This window comes from Pholcus phalangioides, unplaced genomic scaffold (genome assembly GCF_987345545.1).
Source record: "Pholcus phalangioides strain wild (caught in Gottingen) unplaced genomic scaffold, Ppha-v1.0 ptg000024l_1, whole genome shotgun sequence".
NCBI lineage: Eukaryota > Metazoa > Arthropoda > Arachnida > Araneae > Pholcidae > Pholcus > Pholcus phalangioides.
Window position 1 is genome coordinate 10813948 of NW_028301616.1, and position 15821 is coordinate 10829768.

General features: G+C 38.8%; 1 protein-coding gene across 3 annotated transcripts in view; it reads left to right on the forward strand.

Moving 5' to 3' along the window:
- The window catches only part of sli (slit guidance ligand), a 273161-nt gene that overhangs the window by 239714 nt on the left and 17626 nt on the right, over positions 1 to 15821 (forward strand). For all 3 annotated transcript variants that reach the window (XM_089251401.1, XM_089251403.1, XM_089251402.1), the window contains exons 21-26: positions 120 to 191; positions 3849 to 4012; positions 11029 to 11167; positions 11745 to 11813; positions 14782 to 14853; positions 14978 to 15049. In XM_089251401.1, coding sequence (XP_089107527.1) covers positions 120 to 191; positions 3849 to 4012; positions 11029 to 11167; positions 11745 to 11813; positions 14782 to 14853; positions 14978 to 15049 — 588 coding nt within the window. The remainder of the gene's footprint in view (positions 1 to 119; positions 192 to 3848; positions 4013 to 11028; positions 11168 to 11744; positions 11814 to 14781; positions 14854 to 14977; positions 15050 to 15821) is intronic.

Below are 15821 nucleotides of genomic sequence, written 5' to 3' on the forward strand. Positions count from 1 at the left end.
GTGTCCAGGACTTTTTGCACGCCCTGCATTTCCTATTAAATTAATTATAACTAATTATTTATTTTAATTATATTTTAAGACATGGTGTTATATCTGTAATGTTTCCTATTTATTACCAGCTCGCTATACGACAATCGCGTTACAAGTCTCATAGAGGGAGCTTTTGACAAGATGCCAGCACTCACGACGTTGTAAGTTCAAGATTATTATTTTTGATAAAAATATTTTAAATGAATGTAAAATATCTATTCTATAATATAAAATCACAAACAAACTCGAAAAGGGCCTGTTGCTAAGCAACCGAGTGACGGAAGTCTGTTACGGAAGTGGGTTCGATTCATATATCGATATTCACATTCATATATCGATATGATATCATATATCGATATTGGGTCGATATTCACATATCGGGACCCATTTGACCCATCGGGACCATGTTATGTGCATGTACCAAGAGGCTCCTACATCCTACAGCAGAGCCCTTAGGCTGGAATTTAGATTTCGAGCCCCCAAACCAGCTTTTCAGGGGCCCCTCTGTGATTAATTTATAGTGTGAAAAATCAAAAAGTGATAAGAATCGTTGTGGCCCCTGTCAGCCCTTCCTTTGTGGAGGGGGGGGGAGGTCCATGCCGAGAGGTATATATATGTATAATATACACACACAACAGCAGTGCTCCCAACACAGGGTCGGGGTACCCGGGGAAGATTTCACGTATAAGTAAAAAGTTTTCATTTCCAGGGGCCCTTGATGGATCTCATTGTTTTCTTGCCGCTTTAACGTTGAAAAATTTCGATAGCGGAAGCAAAAGATATATCCAGTCTGGGGCCCCACCAAAAGTAAGCGAATTGGTGTCCCGGGTAATTGGTTGGGGGTCCTGGATTTTATTCGTTGGTAAAACGAATACAAATGAAAATTTTTCATGGCACTCGCTCCGTGGGATGACCGACAAGCTTCCAAGTCGGGGGCCCCATGTTTACAGGTTTCATTTTGGGTGCCCTGGATTTTATTCGTTCGTAAAACGAATACAAATGAAAATTTTTCATAGCACTCGCACCGGGGGATGACCGACAAGCTTCCAAGTCGGGGGCCCCATGTTTACAGGTTTCATTTTGGGGGCCCTGGATGAATCTCATTCTTTTCTGTTGTAGAATTTGCAACAGCGGAAGCCCGAGATAAAGCCAGTCTGGGGCCCCACCAAAAGTATGCGAATTGGTGTCCCGGGTAATTTTTTGGGGGCCCTGGATTTTATTCGTTCGTAAAACGAATACAAATGAAAATTTTTCATGGCACTCGCACCGGGGGATGACCGACAAGCTTCCAAGTCGGGGGCCCCATGTTTACAGGTTTCATTTTGGGGGCCCTGGATGAATCTCATTCTTTTCTGTTGTAGAATTTGCAACAGCGGAAGCCCGAGATAAAGCCAGTCTGGGGCCCCACCAAAAGTATGCGAATTGGTGTCCCGGGTAATTTTTTGGGGGCCCTGGATTTTATTCGTTCGTAAAACGAATACAAATGAAAATTTTTCATAGCACTCGCACCGGGGGATGACCGACAAGCTTCCAAGTCGGGGGCCCCATGTTTACAGGTTTCATTTTGGGGGCCCTGGATGAATCTCATTCTTTTCTGTTGTAGAATTTGCAACAGCGGAAGCCCGAGATAAAGCCAGTCTGGGGCCCCACCAAAAGTATGCGAATTGGTGTCCCGGGTAATTTTTTGGGGGCCCTGGATTTTATTCGTTCGTAAAACGAATACAAATGAAAATTTTTCATAGCACTCGCACCGGGGGATGACCGACAAGCTTCCAAGTCGGGGGCCCCATGTTTACAGGTTTCATTTTGGGGGCCCTGGATGAATCTCATTCTTTTCTGTTGTAGAATTTGCAACAGCGGAAGCCCGAGATAAAGCCAGTCTGGGGCCCCACCAAAAGTATGCGAATTGGTGTCCCGGGTAATTTTTTGGGGGCCCTGGATTTTATTCGTTCGTAAAACGAATACAAATGAAAATTTTTCATGGCACTCGCACCGGGGGATGACCGACAAGCTTCCAAGTCGGGGGCCCCATGTTTACAGGTTTCATTTTGGGGCCCTGGATTTTATTCGTTGGTAAAACGAATACAAATGAAAATTTTTCATGGCACTCGCACCGGGGGATGACCGACAAGCTTCCAAGTCGGGGCCCATGTTTACAGGTTTCATTTTGGGGGCCCTGGATGAATCTCATTCTTTTCTGTTGTAGAATTTGCAACAGCGGAAGCCCGAGATAAAGCCAGTCTGGGGCCCCACCAAAAGTATGCGAATTGGTGTCCCGGGTAATTGGTTGGGGGCCCTGGATTTTATTCGTTGGTAAAACGAATAAAAATGAAAATTTTTCATGGCACTCGCACCGGGGGATGACCGACAAGCTTCCAAGTCGGGGGCCCCATGTTTACAGGTTTCATTTTGGGGCCCTGGATTTTATTCGTTGGTAAAACGAATACAAATGAAAATTTTTCATGGCACTCGCACCGGGGGATGACCGACAAGCTTCCAAGTCGGGGGGCCCCATGTTTACAGGTTTCATTTTGGGGCCCTGGATGAATCTCATTCTTTTCTGTTGTAGAATTTGCCACAGCCGAAACCCGAGATATAGCCAGTCTGGGGCCCCACTAAAAGTATGCGAATTGGTGTCCCGGGTAATTGGTTGGGGGCCCTGGATTTTATTCGTTGGTAAAACGAATACAAATGAAAATTTTTCATGGCACTCGCTCCGGGGGATGACCGACAAGCTTCCAAGTCGGGGCCCATGTTTACAGGTTTCAATTTGGGGGCCCTGGATGAATCTCATTCTTTTCTGTTGTAGAATTTGCAACAGCGGAAGCCCGAGATAAAGCCAGTCTGGGGCCCCACCAAAAGTATGCGAATTGGTGTCCCGGGTAATTTTTTGGGGGCCCTGGATTTTATTCGTTCGTAAAACGAATACAAATGAAAATTTTTCATGGCACTCGCACCGGGGGATGACCGACAAGCTTCCAAGTCGGGGGGCCCCATGTTTACAGGTTTCATTTTGGGGCCCTGGATTTTATTCGTTGGTAAAACGAATACAAATGAAAATTTTTCATGGCACTCGCACCGGGGGATGACCGACAAGCTTCCAAGTCGGGGGGCCCCATGTTTACAGGTTTCATTTTGGGGGCCCTGGATGAATCTCATTCTTTTCTGTTGTAGAATTTGCCACAGCCGAAACCCGAGATATAGCCAGTCTGGGGCCCCACTAAAAATCTGCGTATTGTGTCCCCGCTACTGGATGTGGGGCCCTGGATTTTATTCGTTGTAAAATTGATAAAAATGAAAAATTCTCACAGGGGGGTGTCCGACAAGCTTGCAGGTCAGGGCTTCATGGAAATGTTGGCAGGTTGTAATTCGGTGCCCCTGAATGTATCTCATTGATTTTTGTGGTTTAACATTGTAAAATTTGCAACACATCGGTAGCCCAAGATATATCCAGTGTGGGGCCCCACTGAAATTCAGCGAATTGAATCTGGGGACCCCCATGGGGGAAGTTTTCTGGGGATACTTGATGAATCTCATTTGTTTTTTGTTGCTTTATTATTATTTTCATTAAAATTCGCTTCTTCAGTAGGCTGGTGCTTTCACACGTCCCTTTTCCCTTTTCCATAGCACGCTGATGAAGTGGGACGAAATAAACAAGATATGTCCGGGAGAGAAGTGGGGTGGGGTGGGGGGGTTGGCCGCCAAAGGCGGCAGGGGGGCAGAGCCCCCCTAGTATATAAATATATATATTATTTTGTGTCAATATCATGCCGCTTTGAGTTTTCATTATACTGCCATGCAAGTATTTCTTATTCCAGAAATTTGTTTGCGAACCCACTGAAGTGCAACTGTAAGTTGCAGTGGCTGAGTCAATGGTTGAAAAAGTCCAATATCGTGACTGGTAATCCTCGGTGCCAAGCGCCTCTATTCCTTAAGGATATGCCGGTCCAAGATGTAGAGAAGAAAGATTTTAAATGCACAGGTAAGGAACATTGCTCGTTTCTCTGATAAATAAACATCATTCATTCATTCAAACCGAGCACAACTGCGGTCTATCGCCATGAGCAATTTACTACCGATTGAGTTGTGCCGGAAATATGTGTGCGTATAAGTACTTAACAGTCCGAACTGAGTAGGGTTAGTAACCGTCCTGTTTCAGGAGGACGTGTCCTCCTTTCCGATGTCATTTCAAGCGTCCTCCTACGTTTCGCCCTTTTGTCCCTTTTCGCCATTTTGTCCGGGGAAAATTCGCCCTTTTATCCTCCTTTTCAAGTTCCGGAATTATTTTTCCTTTTTTTCTGGGGAATTTTTCCCACTTTGAAAGATATAATTATTTCTTAATTGATATGATTGATTTTGTGCTTTTTTTTCCACATGCATCCACCAATAGTCGCCAAATTTCCCAGAATTTTATCTGTTTCTGCTTTTTTTCAGCAGTTCCGCTTTAGATTTGAGTAAAAATTACTGTTGTGGTCGGTTTTATTGGTCAGAATAGTGGTGCCATCTATTGTGAAATTTGAGAAAAGTGGTGTTACTAAGAATTCGCGCAGACGCCCTCCTTTCTAAGTTTTCGAATCTGGAATCCCTAATACTGAGTGCGTATCTAGTGTCGTGCTTTTGAATTGTTAGTGCTGCCATCTATGAGAGAAGTGTAATGAGATTGGATATTTATAGCATTGTAGGCCTGTTGCTGTCTGTAGCGAGACTTTTTTTAACAGGGAGATTATGGCGCCATTCTCTAAATCCCTGTTCTCGTTTAATTCACAAGGTCGATTTCGCATATTCGCTACGGCTCGCATTTAAGCCTCGAAGTTGGGAACCACAGAAAACCAAAACCTTCAGCCGACCACCATTGTGGCGTCGGTGGGGTACAAACCCGAGACCTTCGGGATGCGAGCCCGTCACTATGGCCACACGACTACCACAGCGGCCAGTAAACAAACGTCGTTGTCATACGCGATTGTGCCGGAATGATTCATTTTGCGAAAAAATTAAGCATCGAATTCGCCAATATCTCTAAACAAAAACGTATTAATTTAGCCAATGCTAACTGTTCATTAGGGACTTACTCCAACTGTTTGCTGGTATCGATAGTATTTGTGAGTGAAGTAATTTCATAATTTTATGAAAAATTTCAGAATCAATAAAAAAATAACAACGAAAATTCCGATGATGTAAAATAATTTAATAGTTAGAGAAAATTCACACACACAAGGAAAAAAATGATTTCAGAGTAACAAAAATTCAAAATTAGTGAAAATTCGAAAATATTTAAAGTAGTAATTTCGGAATCAGTGGAAGTATAATTTCATAATTAAGAAAAATTTCATATAAAATGAGATATAATTTCCTAATTAATGAAATAATTTTAGAATAATTTTAATTAGTGAAAGAAATTTTGGGATCTATAAAAATTGCGAATTTTTTTCATAAGAGAAATAATTTTAGGAATTTTTAAAAACCATGAAATGATGAAACATAATTTCACGATAAGAAAAAATCGGAATCAATGAAAATCATTTCAGGTTTACAAAAAAAAATCCAAAATTGATGAAAATAATTCAAGGAGAAATAAAAATTCAGGATTGTGATAAAAAAAAATAATTCCAGAATCAGAAAAATTCAGAATGAAAAAAAAATTGGAAACAAATAAAAATTCAGGTGAGAAAATTAATTCTTGAACAATAAAAATTCAGAATTGAAAATTTTTTTCAGGATCAGAAAAATGAGAATTGATGATGATGATTATTTCACAAAACAGTGAAAGTTCAGAATTGATGAAAAGCGATTCCAGAATCAGAAAAATTCAGAATCGATGGAGAATAGTTTCGGAATCGATGAAAGAAACAATTTCGGAACCGATGAAAGAAATAATTTCGGAACCGATGAAAGAAATAATTTCGGAACCGATGAAAGAAATAATTTCGGACTGAATCTTCTGAAAAATTTCAGAATCTATGAAAGAAACAATTTCGGAATCAGAAAAAAAATCAGAATTGATGAAATAAATAATTTCGGAATTATCACAAAAATGAGAAACTTTGCCTGGTTTTAATTTATACAAAAATTGCCACGTTTTTTAAGGCAAATAAATTCAATTTGTCGAATGGTCGACGCGTTTCGGCTCTTCAATGGAGAGCCGTCATCAGGACCTCGTGGTCAGAATTCACACGAATGAGTCGTGGAGGGGTGATGTTTCCCCAATTCGCATCCAAAGACCACTCGGACGCACCAAATACAAAGGCGAACTCTTCGGACGACCAGACGTAAACATCACCCCTCCACGACTGATTCGTGTGAATTCTGACCACGAGGTCCTGATGACGGCTCTCCATTGAAGAGCCGAAACGCGTTGACCATTCGACCATTTGAATTTATTTGTCTTAAAAACGTGGCAATTTTTGTATAAATTTCGGAATTGGTGAAAGAAATGATTTCAGAATCCATGAAAAATATAATTTCGGAATCAGAAAAAAAAATCAGAATTGATGAAATAAATAATTTCTCAGAATTCATTTTACTATCGATAAGAAATTTTTTCATTAATTATGAAAAAATTTCAGAATTGATTGAAATCCGTAACAAATGACAGAATTTTTATAATCAATGGAAGTTTTTCAAGGAAGCAGAGATATTCTGGATGTTATGCCGAGATGAAAATGCCGAAAGACAAGTCCTCTGGTCTCTGCCGGGACTCGAACTCGGGCCCTCTAGCAGTCCGGGCAAGTATGCTACCATATATCTCACCACTGAACATACGCCCCTTCCTTCATTTCACGTACTGTGGCGTGAGGCAGTAAAGCTTTATTGCACGGATGAGTAAATTTTAGAATCAACATAACAAATTAATTTGAGGATCACTAAAAATTAAATATTAGCAAAAGCAACAATTTCAGTAATTCAAGAGCCTCTGCTTTACGCGAAGTCTTGGGGGGGGGGGGGAGGGATCATTGACCCAGTTCGCCCTCCTATTAAACGGGGACACGATCAATCCAATCCATCTATAAGATCGGCATTTATTGCAACTCTCCCTTAAAAAAACATGTCCATAATCTATGGCCGTCTATTATTAAGCTTTTGAATAGTTGGATCTGAGGTCCTCGGCTGCATAAACGTTGGGAAAATAGTTGCGCAGGTTCAATCTTAATCCTTTCCTGTCTCTCCCGGTGACATTTTCATTAAGCTCCCGTTTGTGCCTCTAGCAACCAGAATCTAGCTCTTCTATAAACGATGAACCTCAAAAGTACTTTTATGCGTCCACCACGGTGTGGCGGAATTTTGAGAAAGAGATTCGGGAGTTAGCCCTCCCGAATGGGTATTTGGGAAAAGGGGGGGGGGCTATTAATAAGTAATGGAGGATATACCGTATAGTGTAGGAAGATTCTCTCTCGAGTTGTTGTTCTTTCCGAAGCTTTGGCTTTCCATCGAAACGAGTAGGCCTAATCCCGTATGCAATTGTATACTGAGAAAACAAAAGGAGTAGATGGGAACTGCAATAGCTGTGCCGAAGCTAGTGTTCGTTTCCTTTTCCATCCAGGTGGAAGGAGTACGTACCAAATATTCGTTGGTATATATATATGATACACATCGGTGGATTTTTCTCTAGTTGTTGAATGGATACGTGTTAATAATAATGAGCTGGATTGTATTGTTGGAACCATTTCTGTAATGGATGCTTTCATGAGTTGCACAGAGGGAACGAATTCAAAATGATGAGCATGGTTAGAAACCGTATTTTGATATACAGTCAACGTTCGAATTTATGAACACTCTCTTTTCAACGAGCGTAGTCCTCTGTCCCGGACGGCATGCCATAGAGGTAATGTTAAAATCCGCTATTTTGCGGACTCTCATTTCTATCAACTCTATATTTTATCCATGAAGCTTATTGGCAATTGGCTTTTATTACCCCCTCCGCCTTTTGTTATTTAAAAGGATCAAATTGTGTACTCTAAGCAGAATAGTTCGTCAAGACGAAAAGTTTGTGGTCCTAATCTTAGGGAGGTATTTGTTATTTTTTCACTCATAGTTTGAAAAATTGGTGACAGATGGCAGCACTATAACATGTCCTACACAGAAACAAATTTTATATGTTAGGTTCACAACACACACACACACAAATTTTTCGGCATGTCCCAGGGCTTCTTCGACTGCCTGCTAAAATCTCTTCATGGAGACGGAGTGGCGGCCTATGAACTGGTTAGGAGGAGGAAGAGGTATTCATTCTATTTATTTAGGGGGAAGTTTGTGAAACTGAGAAAAATAACTTTTTTTATTTCCAAATTTGGCAGTTATAGCTGATTCAAATTAACCACTTCCCGTACAAAATTTTGCAAGAAATTTGGTTTATCTCTATTTGATAAATCGGTGATAAGTCGGGTAACCTTGTGCCAACCAAACTGCGCTTTAGAAAAAGAAAGGGGGAGAAAAAATAAAAGAGAAAAGTACAATAGATAAGAGAAAGATCTCTTTCGCTCTTACATGGTTAGAGTAGAAAGATATGTGTGTGTGTGTGGGGGGGGGGGGGATCATTAACAGGAGTATAGGAAGAAAGCAGGGGAGTAAAGAGCAACTTTTGTAGAGCGGGTTACTCATAAAGAAGTGGTTCCCAACCTTTCCCGCCCCCTTCGATAATACTTTTTTATCTGTAAGAAAATCTGTAATTGATTACATTAATTATCCAATAATTAATTTCCACGAGTTCTTTTACTTATTATTTAATACTCTTTTTGGATATGACTAATATTTAATTTTGGTTTCATTTTTTTGAAAATTAATTCAAAAACGAAACTAAAAAAAAAAAACACTTTTTTGAGATTTCGAAGGAAAAGATTCGATGAAATAGTTCTTCACTTATTGATTCCATCCGCAACAACTATACATTAACGTTTCTTTGACATTTGACTGAATTTTTTGACGATTTCCCTGAGTCATGTGTGTTCACGACAGTATCAAATCTAAGCACAACGTGCTGACCAATAACACGAGGCACCAATGTAAACAAACCGCGAAATAGTTTAGGTAAATAATGGTACCTTTTCCCAACCAAACAAGTACGATCACTAATCGAAGAGTAAACTTTCACAACACAAAACTTGTATGCCACATTTCTGTGAGCAGAAGCCAGAAGCCCAAATATTGGTACGATTCATATTTTTTAGGAAATGAAAAATTAAATTTTTATCATTTTAATTTTCCTGAATAATTAGTCAACATGCTGTAATTTTTTTTCCATCTCGCTCCCCCAAAAATACTCTCCCGCACCTCCGGTTGGGAACCACTGCTTTAAAGCTTTACGATGGTGAAGAGAGAGGAAAGAAAACACAGAACTTGTTTGAATTTATACCGCTGATGTTTGGACGTAATATTACGCCCGTGATCGTAAAGAGATTGAAGAGTTTTTTTTTTTTTTCATGAGAAAATGATCGTCATGTAATAAATTATTTCGGAAACAATCAATTTTTATTAATAAAGCTTATCCATCAGGAGCACCATTGATGTTATTCAGTGAAGTCTGAAGAAAATTTTATTGGTTTTTGGATGGAAGAATTTTCTTAGTTCTTGAAGAACATGTAAAAAGCTGTTCCAGCTTCTCTTAGCTGGAATTACGCGTTTTCAGATGAGGAAAATGACCAAAACAAAAATTCAGCGTTCCATATCTTGATCAAGTTTGATTGTAAAAGTTTTTTTTGGTAGATGTCGGTTTATGGGGAACTTTTTGCTAATTATGCGTTTAAGACTTATTTTTACGAAAATCGTTCTCTGATGCAGATGATGGCCATGGATGATCAAGGAAAGCGATGTCTTAGATATTATATAGAAGTGAACTCGGAAACAAAAGTTTGTTGTCTCCTCTGGGAATCCTCTTTCCGCCTGGCAGTCGAGTGGTTAGGGAACTAGCTTCTCACTGTGAAGGTCAGGGTTTGAATCCCGGTTCGGGCATGGATGTTTACTAACACTAACAAATTCCCTGGACGGATCATGCTGATCCCTTGGGAATACGTGAGGATCACGTTATTTAAAAAATTCGGACGAATACACTAACCAATACAGCACGAGAGACACGACACTGATTTCCTTATTCTAATCGCAGTAGCAGAGACTTTCCAGCTACCCTTAACTTCAGCAAATGACCCGCAAGGTTGTTCAGGTAGAGATATTTTCCTCAGCCATCAAGGAACTTCACTGGGTACTAAGCCATTTCAGCACGCCATACTACGGTGCGTAGAAACCTCTTGCGTTATATTTGCAGGTGCACTTGCCCAGAGAGACTTGCGGCTGAGACAGCAAACTTTATTTTCCGAGTCCGCCTCGGCATAATATCCATAACGGTTTTTTTTCATTAATGTAAAATAGACTGAGAAAAATCTGTCTCATAGATGACTTATTATCTTACCTCGAAACTAGCTAGGATGGAATTTTCGAAATGTCACATATAGCAGAGAATGCCTATATATGAAACATATTTTTAACCTATTTCTTGCGAGCACCAAGATGCTCTCGCCCATGCTCGATGCTCCCGCCCAATTTCGAATTAATGCATAATCACGATCGACACTGGAATTGAGTGCACTCTTCAAGTCGTGCTCAAAGATTAATAATACACTGATTTGAGCTTGATAATTCACCAGAACTGCTACATGAATGTTAGTCGTCCGATGTCAGGCACGAAATAGTGCTCGTGGGTCGCAACAAAAATTGAAGGCTACTGAACCGGTATAACATTTTTGAGCCATTTTTCATTAAGGAACCCATTTTTTTAAAGGGTTCCTTCTCCGAAAATCCGAATGACGTTCAATGAACAATGGCCAAAAGAGAATTCCATCTAAAACCAGTTACCAGGTACCCTTAAGGGTGCCTTTCAAAGCGACAACTAATCATTTTCGAAATTTTTTTATGACAGTTTTATATATATTTCATAATGTATATAGCCATTTCGGAGCCTCCCGCTGTGATCATCACCATCAATTTTTATTTTTTGCCCCTTTTTTTTTTCAGATGCCGAGAAGCTAGATAACGTTTGCGAGTCGGGCCCCGTGTGCCCTCTAGGCTGCACGTGCGTGGGTTCGGTACTGCACTGTAGCAGGCGAAAACTGAAGGCGGCCCCGAGGAACATACCGCCTACAACTACTGAACTGTGAGTTTTATATATAATGTATTTATTTTCTTTAAAAGTACTATTATCAAGATTGGGAGTATGCTGTATATATATGGGGGATGATAAGAATTAGATACAGAAGTTGATTCATTTCATTGTCCGTGTTAGATGCGTACGGACTGGCCCCATTGTTTATTGTGTAGGTGTGTTGCCTATTCTATACTGTTTTTTTTTTTTTTTTCGACAGTGGTATACAACCATTTGTCATTTTTATTATTTGTCCAGTGAAAGTTCTATAATCGGATTCATTTCCACCCTTCATACTTGGTTACCGCCGCCATTACTGGCGCTATAATAGGCAATTCGCACACAATGATTTCCAATCTCGTAACATTGAAATTAGATTTTTATTTGACATTTCAATACTTATATAAACCGAGATGTGCATGAATTTTTCGCCAAGATTCTCAGTCGATCGAGATATACTTGAATGACTTCTCAGACTCCTAAATGCTGATACCGTATATGATATAATGAAGTATGCTTATGTACAACAAAGCTAAATATATATATATATACATTTCTAAGCATAACTTTTCTACGTTGTCAATGATAGATTCTTGGATGTCAATGATATAGCCCATATGCCTGATGATTTGAACGTTCTGAAGGATCTAGAGCGCCTGTAAGTATGAAACTCTTGAATAACATAATTTTAAAAACAGTCAACACTCGGCTTATATACGAACTTAATTCGTTACTATGTTCCTTCGTAAACCGAATTGTTTACAAACAAAAATAATTTTGCTCATAGGAATCAATGTAAAATGAATTCGTTTTTTGGGACTCCAAAGATTTCTAGAATGAACTTTAACAACATTCCCTGTGCGTTACAAATACAACAACAGACAAATTGCCCAACGAGGTGGCTGAAAAAAATCATGCCTATAAAGAATATTGATGTCAGATATAACCAAAATACAGCAACCTTATATAAAAGCATATATCACAAAAAAAAAAAAATCGTAGTTAATAATACATAATGCACACACACTACCCATAAAAATCATGGTTGCCTTATTCTAAGTATGGATAGCTTCTCGATTATCCCAATATGCTTATTGTATTTATTTTTAAACGTGTCTATTGTGGTAGAATTCACGCCCCCTCCCGAAGGTAAGCTATTCCATTTATTCCCAACCTTGTTAGAGAAAAACTCCCTGCAACACTACAACTTAGAATTGGCCCTTGCCAATCGATACCGGTGTCCCCTTGTCCAAGCAGTTGAATGACGATGTATTAATAACTCGTGGTCCATCCTGTACATCCCGTTGAAAATTTTGAACACTTCGATCATATCCCCCGACATCTGCACAAGTCTGCACCTGAAAAGGCTTATCTACCTGCAGAATTCACAGAAATTCTGAAAAATACACTTATGAAAAGGAACAATTTCAAAATTAATGAAAGAAATTCCGGAATAATCCAGAATAAAATGTGAAAAATATAATTTCAGAATTTTTGAAAAGAAATAATTTTGCAGTTATTGAAATTATTATTTCGTAAAAAAACTATTTCGTAATTGATAAAAAAATTTCTAATTAATGGGAGAATAATTCCAGAAATACTGAAAGAAATAATTTTTGAAACAAATATTTTCAGAATTATTGAAAGAAATTATTTCAAAATTAATGGGAGCAATATTTTCAGTATCAGAGGATTACCAGAATAAATAATTACATTGAGGTATTATTAGGGAACCCTTGTACACTTTTTAACATGGTGAAAACTATGCTCTAGTTCAGTGGTTCTCAACCTGTACTCCACAGGGGCCCGCGGCGCTCGAGGAAAGTAAAAAAAAACAGTAAATTTGAAAAAAAAAATAGTTATAAGTACTTTAAATAACAAATGAGTAACTTTGACGAATAAATAAAAAATAGGCTCACGGGGCTCCGCCATAGAAATTATAGACCAGAAAGAGCTCCACGAGTCAAAAAAGGTTGAGAACCGCTGCTCTAGTTGAAATAATCACAGTTAAATAATTATCAATTAATAAAAGTAATTTCAGAATGATTAAAACGATTTGATCAGAAATTTCTCCAGTAGAAAGAAATGATTTCGGAATTAATAAAAACGTACAATTTCAGAATAAATGAAGTCTTCAATTATTTTTTGGGCACCTATTTTGCCATTCTGTGAAGAAGATGAAACACCGTAAATACGGATTCCATCTTATAATTCCAAATAGGTTGGTGGCCCGCAGGTTCCGTGGGAAGTTCCAATTTGGCCCGCGATGTCTGAAAGGTTGAAAACCCCTGCCATAACAAATGGCCATTCAGGAATGACAGGAGCATAAGAATTCCCTCGGGGCTATTGAAACGGATCAGGTGCAGCGGAAGAAAAATTGAATTTTCCGGGGATCAATTTCAGGAAGAAATTTTGAAATCCATTCAGTGGCCAGTCGAGGTTGAATGGTGGTACCTGTTCTTCCAATCGATGAAAAATGACTTTATGGTTTGAGCAAAACTTTCATCCTATTAGCTGAAGGGGAAAAAAAAACCTGCTTTTTTAAATATCCAAACTATAGGTACAGTCAAATCTCGATTAGGCGAATGTGCCGCGGCCGGCAAAAAACTTCGAGTTATCCGATCGGTTATAAAATTCCGATTTCTCAGAGTGGGAAAAAGAAAGACTTTATTAAAATAACGGCGGTATTTGCGAATATTGTATTAGAAAAACTACTGGGGATGAAGAAGTTCGAAGATATAAGCTATTCTAATTTAATCGTATTTAATTATTATTTATAAGACGTACATAATGCATTATCGAAACGAACGCATACATGATACTCGTATAAATGAATCAAATTATAAATAAAGCGTATATAAGATTATTTTGTCAAAAAAGAATGCAGTGATTTTTGACTGCCTCTTCCTTTTTGTTCTTGTTTTCGTGAGGAAGTTATTCACTTTTTGTGCAAGCAGACAAATGAATTCACTGAATTCCGTTGCTAAATGCTGTTGCTGAATTCTCCTACAACGTAACGAATATTCAATCATTACACTTCACTCACAATTTGAAGTATAGATGGCAGCACTGAAATATCAAGCACAACACTAGCTACACACTCAGACTGTTAGGTGCACTCACTTTGTTCCAGACTCTGCCACGAAGCTGGGCTGGAAGAGATCTCGGCAACGGGATAAGTCCGGTGGCAGAGCCCCTGGCGTTCATTCATTGTTGCTGAATTCTGTTGCTAAATGCTAAATAATTCTGTTGGTAAACGCTGAATTATTACTTAATGGTAATTAATTACTTAATCTGTCGAATTCTATTGCTAAGTGGTATTTTTTAAATTTCTACCATTCCTGAAAACTTCGACTTGAAGGAAGAAACTTCGAGTTAAGGGAGAAATTTTAACACTAAAATATGGATAAAGTTCTGGGGATTAGCGAAACCTTCGACTGTTTGAGTTATTGTGAATTGACTGTATTTAACACATTTTGCTTTCCTTCAATAAATTGAATAGAGGATTTTGTTGTTATTGCTTATATAATATGTATACTACTTATACTGATCTGCCGTACGCCTTTAAATGCGGGACTGCCGAACATATTGATATACTGATCTCCATTTTTTTTAAATCTTTTCAGAGATCTCAGTAATAACCAGATAACCATTCTACCGAATAATATAGTGTCTAATCTGACCAAGTTGTCGACTCTGTAAGTCTCGCAATGTTGTGGTTTTTTTTCCCTAAAATGTTTTTTTTTAAATTTTCTTTTATAGAGATATGGTGTGTCACACATTGATGTCACATGATTTATTTATACTGTCTCTTTTTACCAGGATCTTGAGTTATAACAAGCTCCAGTGTATACAAGTTGACAGTCTGTTAGGGTTAAAGTCATTGAGAATCTTGTGAGTATATCTTTTTTTAATTTTCTTTTCGAGTTTTAGGAAATTGGAATGAAAAAGTAATCGAGTTTCATTGAAACTCAATTACTTTTTCGATTACTTTTTACAAAAAATCGAGTTTCAATGAAACTCGGCATATTGATACAGAGTTGAAGACAGACAATACAGCTGTGAAAGTATTCGTTCATGATTGTTAATAATGCTCATGAGAGCAGGATTTTCCTAACAAGGCTTTACTAAATGGTTCATACACACAATGTGGCTAACAGAATGTTTGGCAAACTCTAGCAGACTTAGTGAGTTTTATCATACTTTTAACCGGTCAGTTTGTGATTCCCTGTCGCAACTGGTACTCATTTCTGTACTAAAGCAGTTCTTCTCGGAGACGGATCAGTGTTATGCGTGTATCCTAGACATGTTCAATCGGGTGTAGGTCTGAAGAACCAACTAGCCAACACCTCTATCGAATATTCTCATTTCGAAGATATTCATTCGTGGAAAGATCTGTTATTGAAAACTCACAAACATAGTGCCTCAAGATGTTTCCTCTACGATTCTGAGCAGTCAAAAATGCTCTGTCAAAAATCACAGTTGAGCTTTCTATCATGATCACTGTCTGGATCAGTGGTTCTTAAAGTGTGCGTCGCGACTCCCAGCTGCGTCGCAAACCTACGACAAGAGCTTCACTGGGAGCTAGTGGTGATGTGTGCCTGTTCGGTGCGTTGAAGTGGTTCTTTATGAGAACTAATTCAGGAAAGCCGCAGGTGACAAAAGT